Source organism: Thermobia domestica, chromosome 2 (genome assembly GCF_964235325.1).
Source record: "Thermobia domestica chromosome 2, izTheDome1.hap1.1, whole genome shotgun sequence".
Lineage (NCBI taxonomy): Eukaryota > Metazoa > Arthropoda > Insecta > Zygentoma > Lepismatidae > Thermobia > Thermobia domestica.
Genome location: NC_137455.1, coordinates 370711981 through 370732295, shown reverse-complemented (window position 1 = coordinate 370732295; position 20315 = coordinate 370711981). Strand labels below are relative to the sequence as shown.

General features: G+C 36.5%; 1 protein-coding gene across 2 annotated transcripts in view; it reads right to left on the bottom strand.

The window, feature by feature from the left end:
• LOC145678840 (synaptic vesicle glycoprotein 2B-like) overlaps positions 1–20315 on the bottom strand; it is a 138284-nt gene that overhangs the window by 20325 nt on the left and 97644 nt on the right. For both annotated transcript variants that reach the window (XM_081749399.1, XM_081749398.1), the window contains exons 4-8: positions 18015–18177; positions 14775–14896; positions 11298–11536; positions 8900–9078; positions 3770–4023 (exon numbers count right to left, since the gene is read on the bottom strand). In XM_081749399.1, coding sequence (XP_081605525.1) covers positions 3770–4023; positions 8900–9078; positions 11298–11536; positions 14775–14896; positions 18015–18177 — 957 coding nt within the window. The remainder of the gene's footprint in view (positions 1–3769; positions 4024–8899; positions 9079–11297; positions 11537–14774; positions 14897–18014; positions 18178–20315) is intronic.

Genomic DNA, 20315 nt, shown 5'->3' with positions numbered 1-20315 from the left:
GGAGAGTGATCAAGTAGTGCCAAACAGCCTCTCTATAAACGATTGTGCAAGTACCGGAGGTTCTGAAAGATGGATATTTGCATAGTTCACATACTAGTTCTCCAGTGATGTCTTGACCCGACTACGATCGGTCCTATAGTAGTGGAACTATTGACTTTTAAATTTTATTTTTGCAAGTTTTCGGCACTTATAGCTGCGAAACTATGCGCTTCCGACCACTCCTCCATGAACTTTTTTCTTACTTTGATGTGAGGAATCTATTCCCAAAATATTGTTACAAATTTTTGTAACACCCTATATATATATATATATATATATATATATATATATATATATATATAATAAACCGAACAAATATGAACTAAAGTTTTATGGCCTATCAGATGCTGAATCGTTTACTGATTATTTAGGAAACCGCCACGTGCTATATATGGACTGATACTATACTAGTGTTTTTGTCTTTCTCAAATTATGGGAACATAAAACAGTTGACAGTTTCAAAAATCAGAAAGAATTTACAGTGAAGTGTAATTTTTAAAAAAATGCAAAAGGGACATATGTAAGTGCTCGGAAAGATCCTGTACGTACTCTCAAATAGAAGGACTGATACCTGTGCATCCTGAAAATATTTCATAAAATGCTAGTTTGCTTTTTAGCATAAGAAAGGTCATTTTATACACAAAATGCAACCAAAAGCATCGTTTATATAATACAACTGACAATGTATAGTAATATACAGGTGACTTCCATATGGTGTATTATGTAGTTCTAGGTGTGTATTTTTTATAAAAATAAATATTAGATTATCCTAAAGTTTAGAATATAAATTAATATTAGACTATCTAAAATAAATATTAGACTACATGTTTTATTACAAAAATCGGGAACCACGATAAAAACTGCCGACTTGAAGAGAAAAAAATCACCAGAAAGGATCCCAACTGAAATGTGTTAAAATACAACAGAAGAACAGTTATTACATATTGAATTTTATTTTTTAAAAAATAATGGAAAAAAGGAATGTTGTATAAAAGGTATATAGAATATTTTGTTATGCCCCACTACTGGCCCTAACAGTTTTGTCTTATTTGTTAATCGTGATTTCATTATTGCTTACAAAACTATTTCATAAGTTAATGTGTTTATATTTTGCAGTTCATAATTCAGGATGATTTATTATTTATTTAATTTTCTAAAGCTGGCATATTCTCAGTTATTTAAGTGGTTGTGTTAATATTTATCTGCACCGGAAAATTAGTTATTTATTCAACACTAATTAATAAAAAGATTTAATTGTCCGAAGAAGAAGAAAGATTTAAGATTTAAATCGATATAAAAATGAAGAAATTTCAGAATAAAAAAAAAGAGAATTGATTAGATTTCGTCTATTGGTTTTGTTATTCATAAAAGTGTCAAATAGTTCAAGTGCCGAATCCAATTTTAATAAAACAACGGCCAGGGGTCAATCTTCAAAGTGCAAACGTAAAGATCTGAAATTTTATAATTAATTATATGACATACAAGCAAGTAATTAACATGGTACACTAACAAGTTCTTTTTAGGGGCTTAGGCCCTTCTTTATCACCGTATGCCACCAAAAGATATTAAATATGTAGAAATAGTAATCAAAATATAATTCAAACTTCAAATCAAAATTTCAGTGTTCTTTGGTGTCTGTTTATGTACGAAATTAAGGTAGTTAGAAAGACTGGAACATCTTCATACTTCCCTTATGTAACAGTTAAAGCTAGCAAATGTAATTATCGGCATATTAAACATCGTAAATATTAATGAATCTAGAATTAGTCCTGTTGTACGAGATATCTATTTTGTCTTTACGATCAGCGGAGTTAATGTCTGATGGGTGGTACCAAATATTATTCTTGTATGCAAATTATAATATATGAATCGTATGCAAGGCTATGTTAGTCAAGATGATTATTATGAATAATAATAGTATGTGAATATATGTAATACTCAAATGAAGATGATGATTATTATAGTAAATGAATGAATTAAATGAATTATGTGTGTAAGACTAAGCCTAACCTTGCCGAAAACTTTGAAAATATGATGATAATGAAACACAATAGGTACCCAGTCGTCATGCTGCAAAGTAACAAAAGGGATATCTTCGAAATAGTATATTTTATACATTGAATAAAGATGAAATGAGATCTTTGTGCCGATAAATTACTTAAATCAATCACTGTACATGTAAGGAATACCTAAATTCATGAACGACTTCCAAGTATAATAAATATTTTAAAGAAATGTTTTAAAACATATTTCCAAGAAACAATTACAGTGAAAGTGACATGATGTTATGTGCTAAACTTAGAACACGAATGTCGCAAACTTGCATGTATTTCGGTATGAAGCTTTTGTAACCCTGTTTGATCATAAATTTGTAAAGCAATGACAGTAACATTTGATTTTATTTTGTTGCTAACTAGTTAATTATTCAATAGTTATATCATCCACAGAAATTAGTTAAGTCGCGGTGTTCATTGTTCCGCGCGATGTGATTATTTTACCGATGCGGTTACACTTAATATCCTGACACTTACCGGAATCTTCTGAGAACACTTTTCCACGTCAGAACGCGTGGTGGCGACCCAGACAATATTAAATACATATGTGTTTAACCATAGTACAAAGCGCATTAGCTAGGCAAAGCGCATCTCAAATTTGGCGTAACCAAGCCAGGATTTTAATGTTGGAGGTAATAAGATGTAATCGCAGCAAATATAAGTTATTCTGTGGATGAATGAATGTAGTGAAATATATAATGATGTGCTACGGTGAAGAGAGAGGTGCTGAAGTCTCTAGAAACTGTAAAAGAAATGGAGAATAAAGAAAAGGAACTCTTTAGATGTTGTAATGGACTAATAGTTGCCGTGAAGAAATGTAAAAGGAAAGTGAACTCTCGCGATAACACAATTATTTGCGATGAATGTAAAAATGTTTTCCATTACCGGTGCCTGAATCTTGACGAGGAACAATGTGAAAGTATGAGAGATGATGATGGTAAATGGACATGTGACGAGTGCTCCTTGGAAGCTTCCAAACAAAGAGAACGAGACAGTATTGAACCCATAAATGAACTAAATGATAACGAAAGTGATAAAAGTGATGAGGAAGAACAAACTGGAGAAACAAAGAGCCATGATGAAAAGGATGGGAGAAAAGAAGAAGCAAGTGCGACTCGCGGAGAACTGATATTTACGAGACCCAACAGTCCGGATCAGGGAAAGACAAAAGACGTATGTATATTAATGGAATCCGTGGAAATCCATGATTCTGAAGAAGCCTCGAATATACCAATTGAAGTAAAGAACCATCAAATGTTATTAATGATAATGCAACAATTTTAACATTTAACTACAAAGCAATACGATTATTTACCATGAGAGATTTTATTATTACTATTATTATTATTATTGTAGGATTTGAAGATTATTTTACGGTTAAACTAAATAGTATATTCAAGACTTAATTTAAAAGTATAAATTCTTTAAAGTTTGTATTATTGAAAAAGTCCATCTAAAAGGTTATTGGAGTTGCTTTAGGATGTGTAGATTACATCTACCTTCAACCTCCACTTTCACCCTCAGGAAACAGTGTTACTTTTATCCTAACTTATCCTACTGAGAATGAGACAAGGTCCATTTTCGTGAATGTAGCCATTAGTATCAATTCACAACCTATTATACATTTACATTGCCTTTTTTTTTTTCATTCACTTTCAGAGTAAAAGGGTACTTACTGAGGAAAAATTTCGTTCCAAGCCTCCCAACACAGGTAGCCAACCAGATGCTGCTAGGTAAACAAAATGCTCCAATGATAAGAGTATTTCTGTACACGCTGTCAGGTATCGAATGATCACAGAAACTAGTTGAGTTGGAAGAAGCCAGCTGGTAGCTCACATCACACACAGTAGCTGTTTCGTTAGGATTAAGATTGTAGAACCTTTCAAATCGTTCAAAGAGTTCGGGAAACCACAAGATCAATGTGTAATAACTGCAAAGAGAAATTGGAAATAAAACTAAGTTTTCTTAGTAACATGTACTGGTTGATCCTGAAAGGTTGAATCAATTTCGTAAGTTTGACAGATAATTAACTCAAAGTGGATTATTCAATAAACTATGCGACTATAGCGTATTCTAAATGTGAGAATACCCGAAAATTGCCAAAAGAAAGAACAAACTAAACTCAATACTCTGTGCAAGGCTGAGTGATAAAAATATATAAAACAAACACGTAACAGATTCAAAATAGACTTTTTGAAACATCTTAAAAACCTTGGGGCGAGGTATGGAAAATTGACCTATTAACCTTCTCCTCCTACTACATGGTAGTGAAACATATTTTCTCCGAAATCCGGTGTTGCCAACAAATTCTAGCTAGCTGACAATTCTCGACCAGAGGAGTGCGTAATCCTCTGTCACTTGAAAAAGGTTTTGGCGAAAAAAAAAAAAAAAAAAAAAAAGTAACGTAGAAACTCCGAATGGTTTGTGTTGTTTTGTTATTTGACACTTTGAGTGGAAAAATCTTCCTTCTTCCTTTGGAGAGGAACAAAATTCGAGCTGGACGGCAGCTCTCGGCGAAAATAGGGGGTGAGGAAAAGCTGATCTTCTCCGTCATATGAATAAGGAATGGAATGTCTTAAATGTTTTGGTGAAGAAAAAAGTAGTCTGGAAACTCCGAGTGCTTGATGTTGCTTTGTTATTTGACACTTTCAACCTGCTTTCAACAGAATATTTCTTTTTCCATTGAGAAGGAATGATCTATATATGCAGGCAAGTTGGTCAGTGTTTGTTTATTTCCCCCTTCTCTATATAGAAAGAAAGAACCCACATGTGTAAGCCATTAATCACAGTGTAATGGAGACCAAAGCTATGGCAACGTCGTTGAACTTAAGTCACAATGTCACTAGTAAGAGGATATGGTTGTTCGGACAGTTCCGATTGCCACCCACTAAGGTTTTTAAGATTCTGCCAGTTCTATACTTCGTCTTCATCAGACTTTCACTCTTTCCTCTGTTTCTATCACCTAACCTTGCTCAATGTGTTATGTTTAGTTTGACAATATAGAAAGAAGGCCTTATAGAATAGTAAGAAAGAACAAAAAGATTTTTGTTTTTACATATTATACAAGTTTTTAGACATATAGCTGTGTTGGCTATATAAGAAGTTTTGTATGCAGTAAGAACAATGTAATTCTACTTATCGGTGTTGAGAAGAAGTTTGTCAAAGACCATGAAATTGAGGTCAAGTACAGGGTAAATCCGGTAGAGATGGACCCCGGGGGTAAGTGAACAAGGCCATAATTCGTAAACTATCCACCATAGCGCAGCGCGAATTGTAGTGTAGTGTCATGGCGGATGTTTGCTAGACACTGTATGTTTTCCTGAAGCAGAAGTCCGTACATTTCTTGAGTAAACGAAAATTTTTATTTCAGATAGGTCAAAACTTTTTTTTTTTCACATCACATTTTATTGAAACCATTTTCAACATTCTTGACGTATATTTCTTTGATTTTGTTTTTTACTAGCGCATTATATCATAAAGGACTGTTAATGAAAACAATGAAGTTTCCTGCGTTCTAGAACTACAAGTAAACTACCGTTTTTTATCTCTCCTTATTGGGATAGATGAACAACTGCCATTGTGGGAGAGACGGACCACATAGGAAATATAAAAATGTTTGTGATTTGCGTGGCAAAGTTTTGAAATATACAAAACAAGATGCAATATACGGTACAATGCAATTATTGGCACTCATTTTCTTCTTAAAACATGAAACGTATGTATTCTTGTCATTTACAAATGTTTCTTTTCTACATTCCATATTAAAAAGAAAGTTCACTTTTAGATTTTCTATATTTCTACCTTAGTTTAATCAATGTTAGATTGTATGACATTTCAGTAGAAACTTGGTAGCTGTATAATAGCTACTTCATTAATATAACGTATTTAAAGACAAAACTGTTCTAAATTATTTATTTATTGTTTAGGTTCTGCATATGGCCCATCACTTCCACAGCGCATGATCCACCTAACCCATAGTATTATGGGATAGATGGACGAGTCAGCCATTTTTCCAAGCTTAAAATTTGGCTAGAAATATAGCTTTTTTGATCTTAAAAGCTTTTAGTTATGGTTACAGAAAGTCCTTTCTTGGATTGCGCGCAGAAAAACATTTTCTACATGCACAGTTATTCGAATTATTGGAGGTAGAAAAAAGTGGTCCATCTCTACCGGACTTACTATAGCCATGGCCTACTCTGTCAATCGATCAGAAAGTTAAGTCATTCTTATGTGTTTTGGGTGAAGTAGATCCACTAGCATTAAAGTGATAAAGCAACAAAGGTTCTGAATGAATAGTTTAAATTTGTTCTGTCTATATCTAGGTTCTTGCATGCAACAAATCGCGGCTGCAAGAGACGCTACTAGCACTAAGACATTGTTATTCAATATGAGGTTTTTGTTCCATTGTCCAATCGTTATAAGTACATTCTCAGTATTTCTTTCCTTTTTTCTTCAGTTGTACAACTGCGTATATCCACCTTACGTATGAGAAAGATAATCATAAAAATAGTACGATTTTCGTGATTGTACCTTTAGGAGAAAAGAAAATCGTAAGGTGTGTGTTGTTTTATGTATTGAAAGTTACATTACTTGGGGCGTGCAATAAGTTATCTACCTAAATAGGAAGGAATGCAGATAGGCTCACTTGGTCATCACTGATTTTCGATGTAATTCTCATGGAGGTGTACACACCGTCGCCACTTTGTGGACAGCGAAGAAATCCCAGAGAAAAAATGGTCTTTGTCATGGCCTGCAAACCATTGGGAAACAGCCTGTTGGACCTTGTTGTACGATAAGAAACCTCTCCGCAGGTGTCTCCGCTCCATGGACTCCTGCTTGCTATCAGGATCCAGGTTTCGTCCCCTGTCACGGAGTTGAGCTAGGAATTTGTCCATTGTTCGTGACGTCACACAAACATTTACTACGCGGTGTAACACAACACTCTGCTCACGGGAACAGCGTTGCTCTGACTGATCTCAAACTGCGCAGCAGGGTTCCCTACAGTATCTTTGGCGTGCGTGACAGGCATCATGCTTTGCCCCTTCCTTCCTGTTTAGGTAGATAACTTATTCGACACCTCTCGTACAAAAGTTATTCCAAATTTTTGAATTCTTCGCAATTACATACTTCAATAGTTGCGACTGGGAATAATTCAAAAGTTTAAATACCACAAAGTTGGTTTCTTCTTTTGTGTGAGCTTGTAATGAGTTACAATTTATTAAAAAAAAAAAAAAATCTATATGTTTGTTTAATGGGTATTTAACGCAGTGTGCGAACGAGGCTATTGATATTAGGTGGGATAAAATGAGGTCCAGCAAGACACAGAGATCTGGAAGTGCAATAATTCAAAAAGAAAACAAATGATACCCTCATCTCCAATTTATACACAAATATGATTGTCTGGTAACAGTAATAAACAAACTGTTTAGCAACAGTAACTAAATTAACTGTATATTCCCTGAAAAAAAACCTCATCTAACCTTTCCGAATAGTATTTGAGTATACGATTGAAATTATCTTACATTGTAGCCTAGTGTACAAAGTAAGACGTTTGCTAATCCATACATAACTTCCTTATACGTCGTTAGTATACATCTTTATCCCAATTCACTTCCAACGAAGAGTTGATGGGTATGAGGATACCATACGAGTAAGAACTAAAGCATAATAAAATAGTTCAATTCGGCAACTGGGGAAACAGGAAACAAGAATGTGTATATTTGTGGTAGCTCTGAGTATAAAATTAGAATCCAAAAATTAACAGTTTACATCTTTCGTTTCAGAATACATCTAACACATTAAAATTACATAAAAGAGCAAAAATCAGTGGAATTTGACAATGTACTCAAACATTTTATCACTAAACATGGTTTATGGGAGGAAAACAAACATCTCAACACTCCCAGTTAGTTTCTTTAAAGGGAGGACATATCAAAATGTGATTGGGAGGAAATCCTCCTCATTCCCCTCCAGTAATTCACAACTAGATTTAACGTCTATTTTCATAATTAGTTCTGCATGAGTTGTGGATCCACAGCTTAGCAAATTGAATTTACTCCCACCGGGAAGAGAACCCGGTTCTCTTGCACTAATCACCATCATCATCATCATAGGTATCCTGTCATTGTTGGCAGATCACTTGCTGCAACTGAGAAGCTTCCATGCTCCACGGTCTTCCGCTAATTTCTTCGTTTTCACGAACGAATTTTCTATTTTGATACTGTCCAATAAGTGTAGTCTTCTTCGCCCCCTTCCCCTCTTTCCTCCCACCATACCCTCTCGTACGTCCCTCATGATACAGTTCCTTCTTAGCCAATGTCCCAATCATTTTCTCTTTCTCTTCTTAATAATGTCTAAAATTGTTCTTTTCTTCCCTACTATTTCTAACACCCTCTCATTCGTTTTCCGTTCCACCCAGCTAATTCTCTTAAATCTTCTCCACACCCACATCTCGGAAGCTTCCAAATAAAACATCTCTCCGATAAACACCATAAACACTACATTGTCAAAGACACTTATGTGTGAGGTGGGAAGGATTGCGTACTACAGTGAAATTTAGAGCTACGTCCGCCGTAGTTCACTACCAAAAGGGCGGTAGTTCACTAAAAGAAAAAATAATTTATTTAACCACTCACATTCAAACAATGGTTCTAATGGATTTATAAAACAGGGAAACAAACTTAGTTTTAAAACTTCATGATTTAACTACGTTCTGTGATTTATTTCAAAAGCACACACAAGCACATTTTTAAGAGGAATATCTAGTTGAATTTTCTATGTAGCAGGTACAATGTAAGTATACTAACCTTGTCATTAGCCCAAACTGCACCGTGAATGCTAGCGCCGTGGAACGTAGCTGTGGGGGTATGAAAAGCCCCCTCATTTGTTCCAGAAACACTTTCCCATATTTACTTATTTTTTTGACCAAATTTTCTTCCACGTTTGGTGTCTCAGCTAATAGCTCTTCGTGTACCAATGATACCACCTGTACAAAGAAAATTAATTGAAATCACTTTATATTTTGGAGATTTTCATTATACATGGTTCACTGTGTAATTCTCATATTAATTTCCCTGACTTTCTGTGAATTTTCATGACTAAGTAAATAAGTTTTCCCTGACTTGTGACAGAATTTCCATGACTAAGTAACTAAATTTTCCCTGACTCGTGACAATGTCCATGACTAAATAACTAAATTTTCCCTGACTCGTGACAGAATTTCCACGACTAAGTACCTAAATTTTCCGTGACTCATGACAGAATTTCCACGACTAAGTAACTAAATTTTCCCTGACTCGTGACAGAATTTCCATGACTAAGTAACTAAGTTTTCCCTGGCTCGCGACATCACGAATGTTATCATTTATGGATAAATTTAGAACAAAATTAATTTTTAAATCGGCCTCCATCATTTCCTTAGCCGTCTAATGCTCTTCTTTTTATTATTTTTAAAAATACAGTATAATCTTATTTTCTTGTTGTAATAGTCACTATAAGTCAAACTTCCTGTATTTGAAATACAATAAAACATTAGTACCAAGCAATAATTGTACACAGATGAAATATCTCAGCATTCCGAATACACTCATAAACATAAAAGTAAAAATATAAAGTTAGGAAAAGTCAGAGAAATGCTTCAATATATACTAAGAGTCTGGAAATTGCTATATTTGACAGAACAGCCAGGGCAAAATGCATAAACGTTTTCATAAACGTTTTCAGAGTTCCTATTACTTAAGTGATATTAACAATCATTGTAGCTGCTTACAGAAGATATGAAGAATATCTCAAAGATCAATGCACATTCCTAAAGAAGAACAAGAATTTTAGGAATGTTAAAAAAAGTGGATCAAATGATTGCGATCTTAGCCAAGAATTTTAAGGATAATAAAAAAATGCATCAAAAGATTGCGATCGTGGCTAAAAATTAGTTTTTGAATCAGAGGCCACAAAATTTTTGAGCGGCCCCTAAATCGAGTTGTTGTATTTTCTACGAAATAAACACATCATACTGAGTTATGTGATAGTTTGGGTTTGGCTACACTGTATGTAGTTCTCCAGATATAAGGCTTACAAGAATATTTTTGGTTGAAATATATTGGATCTTTTGACCCAAAAACAAAGGCTTTAGAAAGATAATTAGAATCTTTAGAAGTAAACAAACTTGAGAAGCCTAAAAGGTGAAAAGTGTTAAAACTTCAAACTTTAAAGGACAACAAATTATTTTTTTAAAGTAATTCTGTAGAAAAAAACTTTAAACAAGAAATTATTTTTTAAAAAAAATAATTCTGTAGAAAAAAAAATTATAACTTCGCTTATTTCTTTACTACAACCAACAAACCTAACTCATTTTCTTGTTCTGTACCATCTACAAAAGTATTTTTTTTTTCGGTTTCAGTACTATTACTTCCGGTTTTAATACTGATTTCTATATAACAAAAACAGTAAGAGATATCGAGATACGGTTTTTGGCAATTGATTCAGCTTTCCAAGACTAAGTTCCGCCTTCTCCATTAACCCTCTATTCAAATTAATCATTTCGTGTTTAACATGTATCACTATAGGACAAAACAGTAAAACATATCGAGTAATGGCTTTATGATATGAATTCAGCGACCGAGGAACAGGCTCTATCTTTGATCTTATTCCTCTATTGCAACCAATACTTATATATATACTATTTTAAGTATTGAATTCCCGTAATTTGAAAGTTTACCGTAGCTTCACACTATGAAAAGAAACTAACATATTTATTTACATAATTTCGACGTGTTCTATCGCTTTCATCAGTAACTTCTTTAAAAATTGTTTACATTAGATTCAAGGAGGGAAGGTTCCCAGGAACTAGTCAAGTTTGAGCAGTTTTTCGAGGAGATATTCACGAAAGCGTCAGAAGACAATGAAATCAGATAAATAATTCACCTAGCTGGATACCCAAGGTAAGAATGCATCCTGTAGGATCCACAAATAAGTCAAAAAGTAGTTTATTCAACAGATATTCTGTGTTGAACTACGGGATCAGGGAGAAAAGAAGCCAAAAATTTAAAGCGCTCTCTTGTCTGAAATTGTTCTTTTGTAGGCCCATCGAAGAATAAATTACATGTTTCTTCTCATACAAATTTATCACAAATCAAGTCGTAAGGGAAAAAGATTTTATATAAACTTTCTCCAATCTCACCTTCCTTATATTATGTGTAAACTTACCGGAAAAATGCTTTCTGATGATCCTGTGTTGATTTGAAAAATCCGTCGGAAAACTTGTAAAGCTTCTGTCAGCCTATTTTGCGACATTAGGAACTTTGGACTTTCAGGAAAGAAGGACAACAAACTGGCGCTCAGTAAGCTAGGAATACCAGCTGCCGCAACAAAAGCTCTCCAAGAATTATACTTAAAGCTTGATGTTTCATACGACCATGGAAGAGGGATGATTAACCACGCCATACCTAGAACATATAGATATCAAATCAAAGACAGAGTATTTACTTTTTTTTACATGTTATTTTCATTTCCTTACTACGGAAATACTTTCATTTCCTTAACAATCTTCAGTACCTATGGCATCTTTACTTTTATCTAATTGATTTACAAGGGGAATTATGACATCTTTATTTTTATACCATTGATTTACAAGGAGAATTAGATCTGACTGATTTGACTGAATTAGATCTACAGTCAAATACTAGAATGTAGATGATATTCAGCTGTGCGTTGCCAAGCTGGGTACACTCGTCAAATATCCTTTTATTTTTCCTTGCTAGTCTAGTTGTTTATGTGCTCCCATTTAACTGACGTGTTTTAGGGTTCGATTCCCTGTGGAAAACTATTATGAAATTAAACGCATTATGGCAGTTTAAATTCTACTTGAAACTGTATGTCCACGTTTCATATAGCCTCTATACTCAAAGGGACAATTTTAAAACAAGGTAACCAAAAACGTTCTGGCCGTTTTTGACGTTCCATTAATCATGCTCTTACAAAAGGGAAACGAGATGTCGCACGTGCCTGCCAAGCGATCGGGAGTTAGTCTGATCATTGACTCTCATTGATACAGGCACGTTACGCAAACATAGCTCGTTCGATGTCGAAGAGAAATGGAGGTATGGAAGCAGCTTGTTTGCGTGTATTTGTTATACGACTATCAATGGGCCTGTCAGCCGCCGCATATGCCTGGAATTTGGGAAGAATGCTGTGAACGAAAGCACCGCCAGGCATTGGTTCCAGAAGTTCCGTTTGAGAAATGTGAGCCTTTAGGATCAACTTCTACATGTGTTGGATGACGAGACGAGGCCCTGAAAATAGCCATTAAGGAGAACAGTGTAGTAACGTGGGATAAACTTGCAGAAAGAATTCATGTTTTCGCTGAAAAAGTCAGACTGTACCTGAATGTGATAAGAAAGTCATACAAATTAGCAAGTGGGTACCCTACACATTGTTGGCAGCCAACAAAGAACGATGCGTAACAGCCTGTTTATCCTTGCTCACTCGGTATCTGAACACACCCATTTTTAATCGCTTGCTCACTGTGACACACCCAAGCGTAACAAACATTGGTTGTCGCCACGTGACCTTGTTCCTCACCCTTCAAGACCACCTCTGCACCCACCAAAGGTTATGCTCTCTGTATGGTGGAACTGTCGGCAAATGGTATATTACGAGCTCCTTCCACCTGGTCAGGCCATCACTGCTGACCTAACTGTCGGCAAATGGTGTCTTACGAGCTCCTTCCACCTGGTCAGGCCATCACTGCTGACCTAACTGTCGGCAAATGGTGTCTTACGAGCTCCTTCCACCTGGTCAGGCCATCACTGCTGACCTAACTGTCGGCAAATGGTGTCTTACGAGCTCCTTCCACCTGATCAGGCCATCACTGCTGACCTAACTGTCGGCAAATGGTGTCTTACGAGCTCCTTCCACCTGGTCAGGCCATCACTGCTGACCTAACTGTCGGCAAATGGTGTCTTACGAGCTCCTTCCACCTGGTCAGGGCATCACTGCTGACCTAACTGTCGGCAAATGGTGTCTTACGAGCTCCTTCCACCTGGTCAGGCCATCACTGCTGACCTAACTGTCGGCAAATGGTGTCTTACGAGCTCCTTCCACCTGGTCAGGCCATCACTGCTGACCTAACTGTCGGCAAATTGTATATTACGAGCTCCTTCCACCTGGTCAGGCCATCACTGCTGACCTAACTCTCGGCAAATGGTGTCTTACGAGCTCCTTCCACCTGGTCAGGTCATCACTGCTGACCTAACTGTCGGCAAATGGTGTCTTACGAGCTCCTTCCACCTGGTCAGGGCATCACTGCTGACCTAACTATCGGCAAATTGTATATTACGAGCTCCTTCCACCTGGTCAGGCCATCACTGCTGACCTAACTGTCGGCAAATGGTGTCTTACGAGCTCCTTCCACCTGGTCAGGCCATCACTGCTGACCTAACTGTCGGCAAATTGTATATTACGAGCTCCTTCCACCTGGTCAGGCCATCACTGCTGACCTAACTGTCGGCAAATGGTGTCTTACGAGCTCCTTCCACCTGGTCAGGCCATCACTGCTGACCTAACTGTCGGCAAATGGTGTCTTACGAGCTCCTTCCACCTGGTCAGGCCATCACTGCTGACCTCGACTCTCAGTAGTTGCTAAAGGTGTACCATGCATTGTGGTAGAAGAAGCCGGCATTGGTGAATCCGAAGTGTGTGCTGTTTTTGCATGACAATGCCATGCCACATGTGGCAAAGAGGACCCTAGGGACCCTTCAGAAACTTGGCTGCGAGACACTGTCATGCATCATATTCTCGGACCTTGCGTCAACAGATTGCCACCTGTTTGATTTCCTCAACAACCACCTCCGCGGGAGATCCTTCATAAATGAGGGAGGCCTCCGGAACGCACTCACGGACTTCTTTGCATCCCGAGTTTTGTCATCAGGGTATTGTGTAGCTCCAGGAACGCTGCAAACGCTGTTGGATGCTGTTGAAGATTACTTGAAACCTAAAGGTACCTACCGTCCACTGTATTGCTCTTTGTTTATCACTCCTCTAGAACGCCAAGAACTTTTTTTGGTTACCTTGTAAGTAAACAAACAAACCAATGTTCTTTGTTAAGTACACAAAAGCTAAGATGGATATATGTTGAGTTTAAAAGGTCAAGAAATGTTACATTAATGATTTGTTAGCTTGTATCAAAATATATTACATGAATGAATCATTCTCTGTTAAGAACAAAATATTCATTATTTTATGAAACCTTTTAAATAAGATTTTAATGTCTTAATGCCTTAATTACGTAGAATGAAGAGAATAAGCTGGGTCAAGCGGAAAACGAATGAGAGGGTGTTAGAAATAGTGGGGAAGAAAAGAAGAATTTTAGATATTAAGAAGAAAAAGAGAAACTGGTTGGGACATTAGCTAAGAAGAAACTGTATCATGAGGGACGTGCTAGAGGGCATAGTGGCAGGAAAGAGAGGGAGGAGGCGAAGGGAACTACAATTAATGGATATCAAAACAAAAAAAAAAAAAAAATGTACGTGAAGACGAAGAGGTTAGCCATGGAAGACAGTGAAACATGGAAGCTTCTCAGTTGCAAAAAGTGACCTGCCAATAATGGCAGAATATGTATCATGATGATGAATGTCGTAATATAATAATAATAATAATAATAATAATAATAATAATAATAATAACCTGGAAGAATAACGATTCCAACAGACCAGAAGACTTCCAACCAGCAGAGCATAGTTCCACGTTTCTCAATAGTCTGAAACTCCCCTAAGTACGGAAATACAACTCCTGTTTCACCAGAAGTCCTGGAAAAATAACAAAAGGAAAGCCATAAATAATAATATAGACGTGATTAATTACAAATGAAAACTTAGCGAACTAAACTATTTTAAATACAGTTCTGCAAAATAGACTTTTCTTCCTTCTAAAGACTTCTTTCGCCATTTCTATCCTTGCGTTTATTTCACGTTCACACTTCATATCATCATTAATAATACTCCCTAGGTATCGAAAACTAGCCACCTGTTCTATTTTCTCCCCCTCCCACTTCTATATTTGACACCGACCCCTTCGTTCGAATCAGCATGACTTTTGTCTTTTTAACATTTATTTTCATCCCATATTCTTCACAACCCTTTCTCACGTTTTCTAACATCTTATTGATTTCCTCTTCAGATTCCGCAACAAGCGCTTAATAATTTTACCTACTACTGAAATTGTTACGTCCCTTGTCCTACTAAAATAGGACAAGAGACGTAATAATCATACTTTGATTTCAACACTAATATTTGTGTATTTCTACAGTAATAACGTGCGTTTTCTGACACGACAATATAGCGCATCTTCTAGCATGAGTTCATGCATAATGAGCTTGCTTAAGTAAATTGGAAAAGTAATAAAAATAAGCATTGGAAAAGTAATAAAAATAACCATATATTAATCTACGTATATTACAAAATTGAAAGTGACTATGTGACTCCTAATCTCTTGGACCACCCGACCGATCTCGATAAAATTTTCAACATTGATAAGATTCGGGTCTAGGAGTGTATTTATCTATTCATTTTGATGGTGTAACTTAGGGGAGGGAGAGGAGAGGGAGATAGAAAAAATAAATAAAATTTAATAACTCTTGAACCAAACGACCAATCTCGATCAAATTTTCAACATAGAGGAGGTTCGTGCCTGGGATGTTTTCATCATTTCACTTTGACGGAGCAACGTAGCGGAGGGGGAGGAGGGAAAGACATACAAAACTCAATATACATTCTGTCAAGAAAGTACCGGGAATTGTACATTTACAAAGCCCAATGAAAGGGAGTGTCAAAGCCCAATTCTTCTTGTTGCTACGTAAGCACAACTGCCCTCTATGGTCAGCTTGAGCGCCATCTGTCCGTTAGTTTGTTTACAGTGCTCCATTTGTCAGTTCATCGCAAGTGTGTGTGGGCGATTTTTACAATGGATAAAAATATCGAACAAAGAATCTATCTGAAATTTTGCACTGCAAATGGAATTACGTGTACCGAAGCGCTGAAAATGTTACACAAGGCTTACGGTGAATCGACTTTACCAGAAACACGTGCATATGAGTGGTATAGTACATTCAAAAGTGGAAGATTTGCCTCGCTCTGGTCGACCATCAACGTCTTCAACTGAACTTAACATCGATAAACTAAATGAAATGGTGACTGAAAATCGTCGTTTAAGTCTGAGAGAAATAGCCGCTGAAATTTGTGTCTCTCACGAATCAATTCGTACCATTTTAAACGATTGTTTGGACATGAAACGTATGGTCACTCGACTAGTGCAGACACACCATATCACAAGGTTATCATTGTGAATGAATTTCTGGCCAAAAACTCAACAAATCTTCTCAAACAACCACCGTATTCCCTGATTTATCTCCGGCCGACTTTTTTCAAAACAATTTACCACTTCGAGACACCTGTTTTCAGTCGATAGAAAACATCAAAGAGAATTCGCGGCGAATACTAAAGTCGATTCCGGAAAATGCATTTCAAAAATGTTTTGATGATTGGATTATTCGTTGGCATAAGTTTATTATTTCGAAACGGGCCTAATTTGAAGGCAATACAATAACTTTGGATGCATAATGCATATTTTGTGTTTTATTGACCAATTCCCGGTACTCTGTTGACAGAATGTATATAAAAATAAAAGTGACCATGTTCGTGAGTTAATAACTCTTGAACTACCCGACCGAACTCAAACTTTCAACATAGATAAGGTTCGAATCTGGGAAGGTTTTTATCATGTCACTTTGACGGTAGAACGTAGGTGTGGGGAGGAGAGGAGGGGAAATATATAAAAATGAATAAAACTTAATGACTGATCTGAATCAAACTTTCAACATAGATAAGGTAAAGGACTGGGATGTTTTCGTCTTTTCGTCATTCCACTTTGACAGTGCAACGTAGGGGTCGGGAAGAGGGAAGAGATATATTTAAAAAAATGAAAATGAAAGTGACTCTATTTGTGACTTCATCTCACTTACACCACCCGACCGATCTCGATTAAATTTTCAACATAGATGAGGTTTAGACCTGGTATGGTTTTTATTATATCACTTTGACGGTGCAACTTAGGGTAGGGGAACGGGGAAGAGATATTTAAAAATGATCGAAAATAACCCACATTATTGTCGAATATATAGTTTTCGGGGTCGCTGAGAAGAACAGTGACACTTTCGATGCTGTTTAAATCCAAATTCAACCCTGCAACTTGGGGGTGAGGGAGGAGAGGGGAGATATATAAAAATAATCAAAAATGACCAATATTAGTGTCAAATCCATAGTTTTCGGAGATGCTGACTTGAACAGTGACACTTCTAATCCCGTTTACATCCAAATTCAGCCCTGCAACTTGGGAGAGGAGGGAGGAGATACATAAAAATGATCAGAAATGACCAATATCAATGTCGTCAAATATACAGTTTCCGAGGTCGCTGAGATGAACATGGACACTTCCAATTTCGTTTAAATCCAAATTCAGCCCCGCAATTTCGGAGAGGGGGAGGGGTAAGATACATAGAAATGATCCATAGTTTTCGGGGTCGCTGAGATGAACAGTGACACTTCCAATCCCATGCCTCGCAACATGGAGGAGAGGGAAAGGGATATATATATAAATAATCGAAAACAACCGATATTAGTGCCGAATTCGTAGTTTTGGGGTCGTTGTGAACAGTGACGCTTCCGATGCCGTTTAAATTCAAATTCAGCTACGTAACATGAGGAGAAGGGGGAGGGGAGAAATATAAAGATGATCGAAAATGACCGACATCAGAAAGTACTTTAATAATAGTTAAAAGTGAATGAATAACGGAACTTATTATTATTTAAAATTTAACCCAGCGAAAAGGGTAATTGATAAAAATAATAATAATAAAATTTGAGTACTTACCCAAACCCACAAAAGAATCTGAAGATTAAGAACATCCATAGTGATTGTGATAAACTTGAAGCGAAGGCTGAAAATGCATCTATAAGCAATGCAGCTACGAGAATTAATTTTCTGCCTTTGCTATCTGCTAACGATCCCCAAACAAAAGACCCGACAATCATCCCTGAAATAAAATTCAACTTTTGTAAACATATCTAGCAAAAAAAGGAAAATCGCTAACAGAATATGACATTAGAAGCAGCATATGCAAGTACTTTATTCTCATTGTGCAAGGGACGATTAGACCTTTTGAAATATAAAGTAGAGACCCGTATAATCTAGAGAACCAATACGTAATTTCTTATTAGTGTCTGTATGAAATAAAGCAAGAGATAAGTTTAAAACGGCACGACACTGATACAGAAACAAATGGATAATTGTAACTTAATGACGAATATTCATATTTATTGAAAATGTACTGTAACTTCTTTACTGAGGGTTTATTTATGTGTATTCCCTCGTAGATACACAGATACTACCGATAATTAACGACATTATCTATCGAACCCTCTCTCACTATTCTTAACTAAAGGCTTGTACAATAACACTAATATAGAATAATTAATATGAACTATCATATTCCAAATATTCTTATAAGGCTAAAACATTTATAGTTCTGGAACTATTTATAGTATCAACTATGAACAAGCAATGTTTTGATTAACATGTTTGGTGGATCCAAAGCTCTCTAACTGCACCGTAATTTTATCACAACGATGACCACACTGTCTGTCCCAGTTGTTGGGTATTTATCAAAGTGTTTCTGTGCACATTCTAAATTACCTAATAACGAAAATTATACTTTGTCTGAATCTCCTTGGTCTTAGTTGAAGTTTGGCTTTTCTGTTTGAATAAAAATTTAACGAATTCTTCCGTCTCAGCAGTATTTTTAAAATCTCGACTTTTGCAATATTGTTGTTTTCTACTCATGCATCAGAAGACTCTATTATGGGTTTCCTTTATGCGACTTCAACATTGAAAAACAGACTGTACAGCTGTTATTCTAAACAGAACGGCAGTAGAGGCATGACAAGTTTAGTGTAGTTGGTAAAAAGAACTACCGTGATGTAATGAACATTGTCTAAAATGGATAATATGAATGAGTAAGTACGAGTCATTTTAGTGGTATGAAGGAAAAAATTGCTCATTCGAAACGCCATGAAACTTTCACTGTAGGCTCAATAGGGATTCTAGTCTTTTAAGACAATCAATTGACGGTTGTTACGTGGTAAAGGGACACGACAATCTGGGAAGGGACTGTCGAAAATGTTCGAATATCACTTGAAGATGTCCTCGGAAGTCAATGATGCAAGACTATGAAATATTGGCATGAAAAAATTGACAGTTTACGAACTCCTTTAGTATTTGTCATGCCTTACTGCGTGTGAAGTCTAGATTTTGCATGAATTAGAATCTAAAGACCATCTACAACGAGAAATACTTGCAATGAATAATGAAATCTTTGCATTACTCAAACATGTTCTCCGATGAGGTTATCTTCCACGTCAATTGACACAATATTAGAAAAAAAATGAAATCTTTGTTTTACGTCCCACGGTTATGCCGGTTAGGCTAAAGGAGACGATGATGAAAGATGAATGAAAATGGTGGAATGAAGAAAGTGGGAGGAAACTGGAGAACCCCGGGGAAACCCACGAGCACGGTGTTTGACCACCACAAAGTCCACACGGCGCGAGCTGGGATCGAACCAGGGACCCCAAGCACCGGAGAACGCTCTACTACTGAGCTACTGCGTCCCCGACACAATATTAGAATTTAATATATGGAAAATCCTGTTGTGTAATAGTGGAACACACGTATGATAATCCAAAAGTAAATGAATTGTATGACCTCCTGCACCCAGGATCGTTGGGTCGGTTTTCTTTGCAGAAGATTTCATTACCGGTATGGTGTACTAGATATGCTTGTGAACTTCCCCGCACTACAGACAAAAGACAGAGACGAAAGCATCGTGTTGCGTGATTTCCCAACACGATGATGCCCTAGTAACTGAAGCCATGACGTCCGCACATTCTGGAATACATTTCGCAACCGGTTGATTGGACGACGATCCAACCCCTGGTCTCTACGTTCCCCAGATGATACATAATACTCCGTGCAACTTCCTTTCGTGGGTATGTAAATAATATTAATAATACAATGAATATCGTGTCCTTTATAAAGGTTAACAGCATACAAAATTTGAAAGAGGATGTGGTACATCCTGTCATATTGGATATGTTTCAGAACACATGACATGAA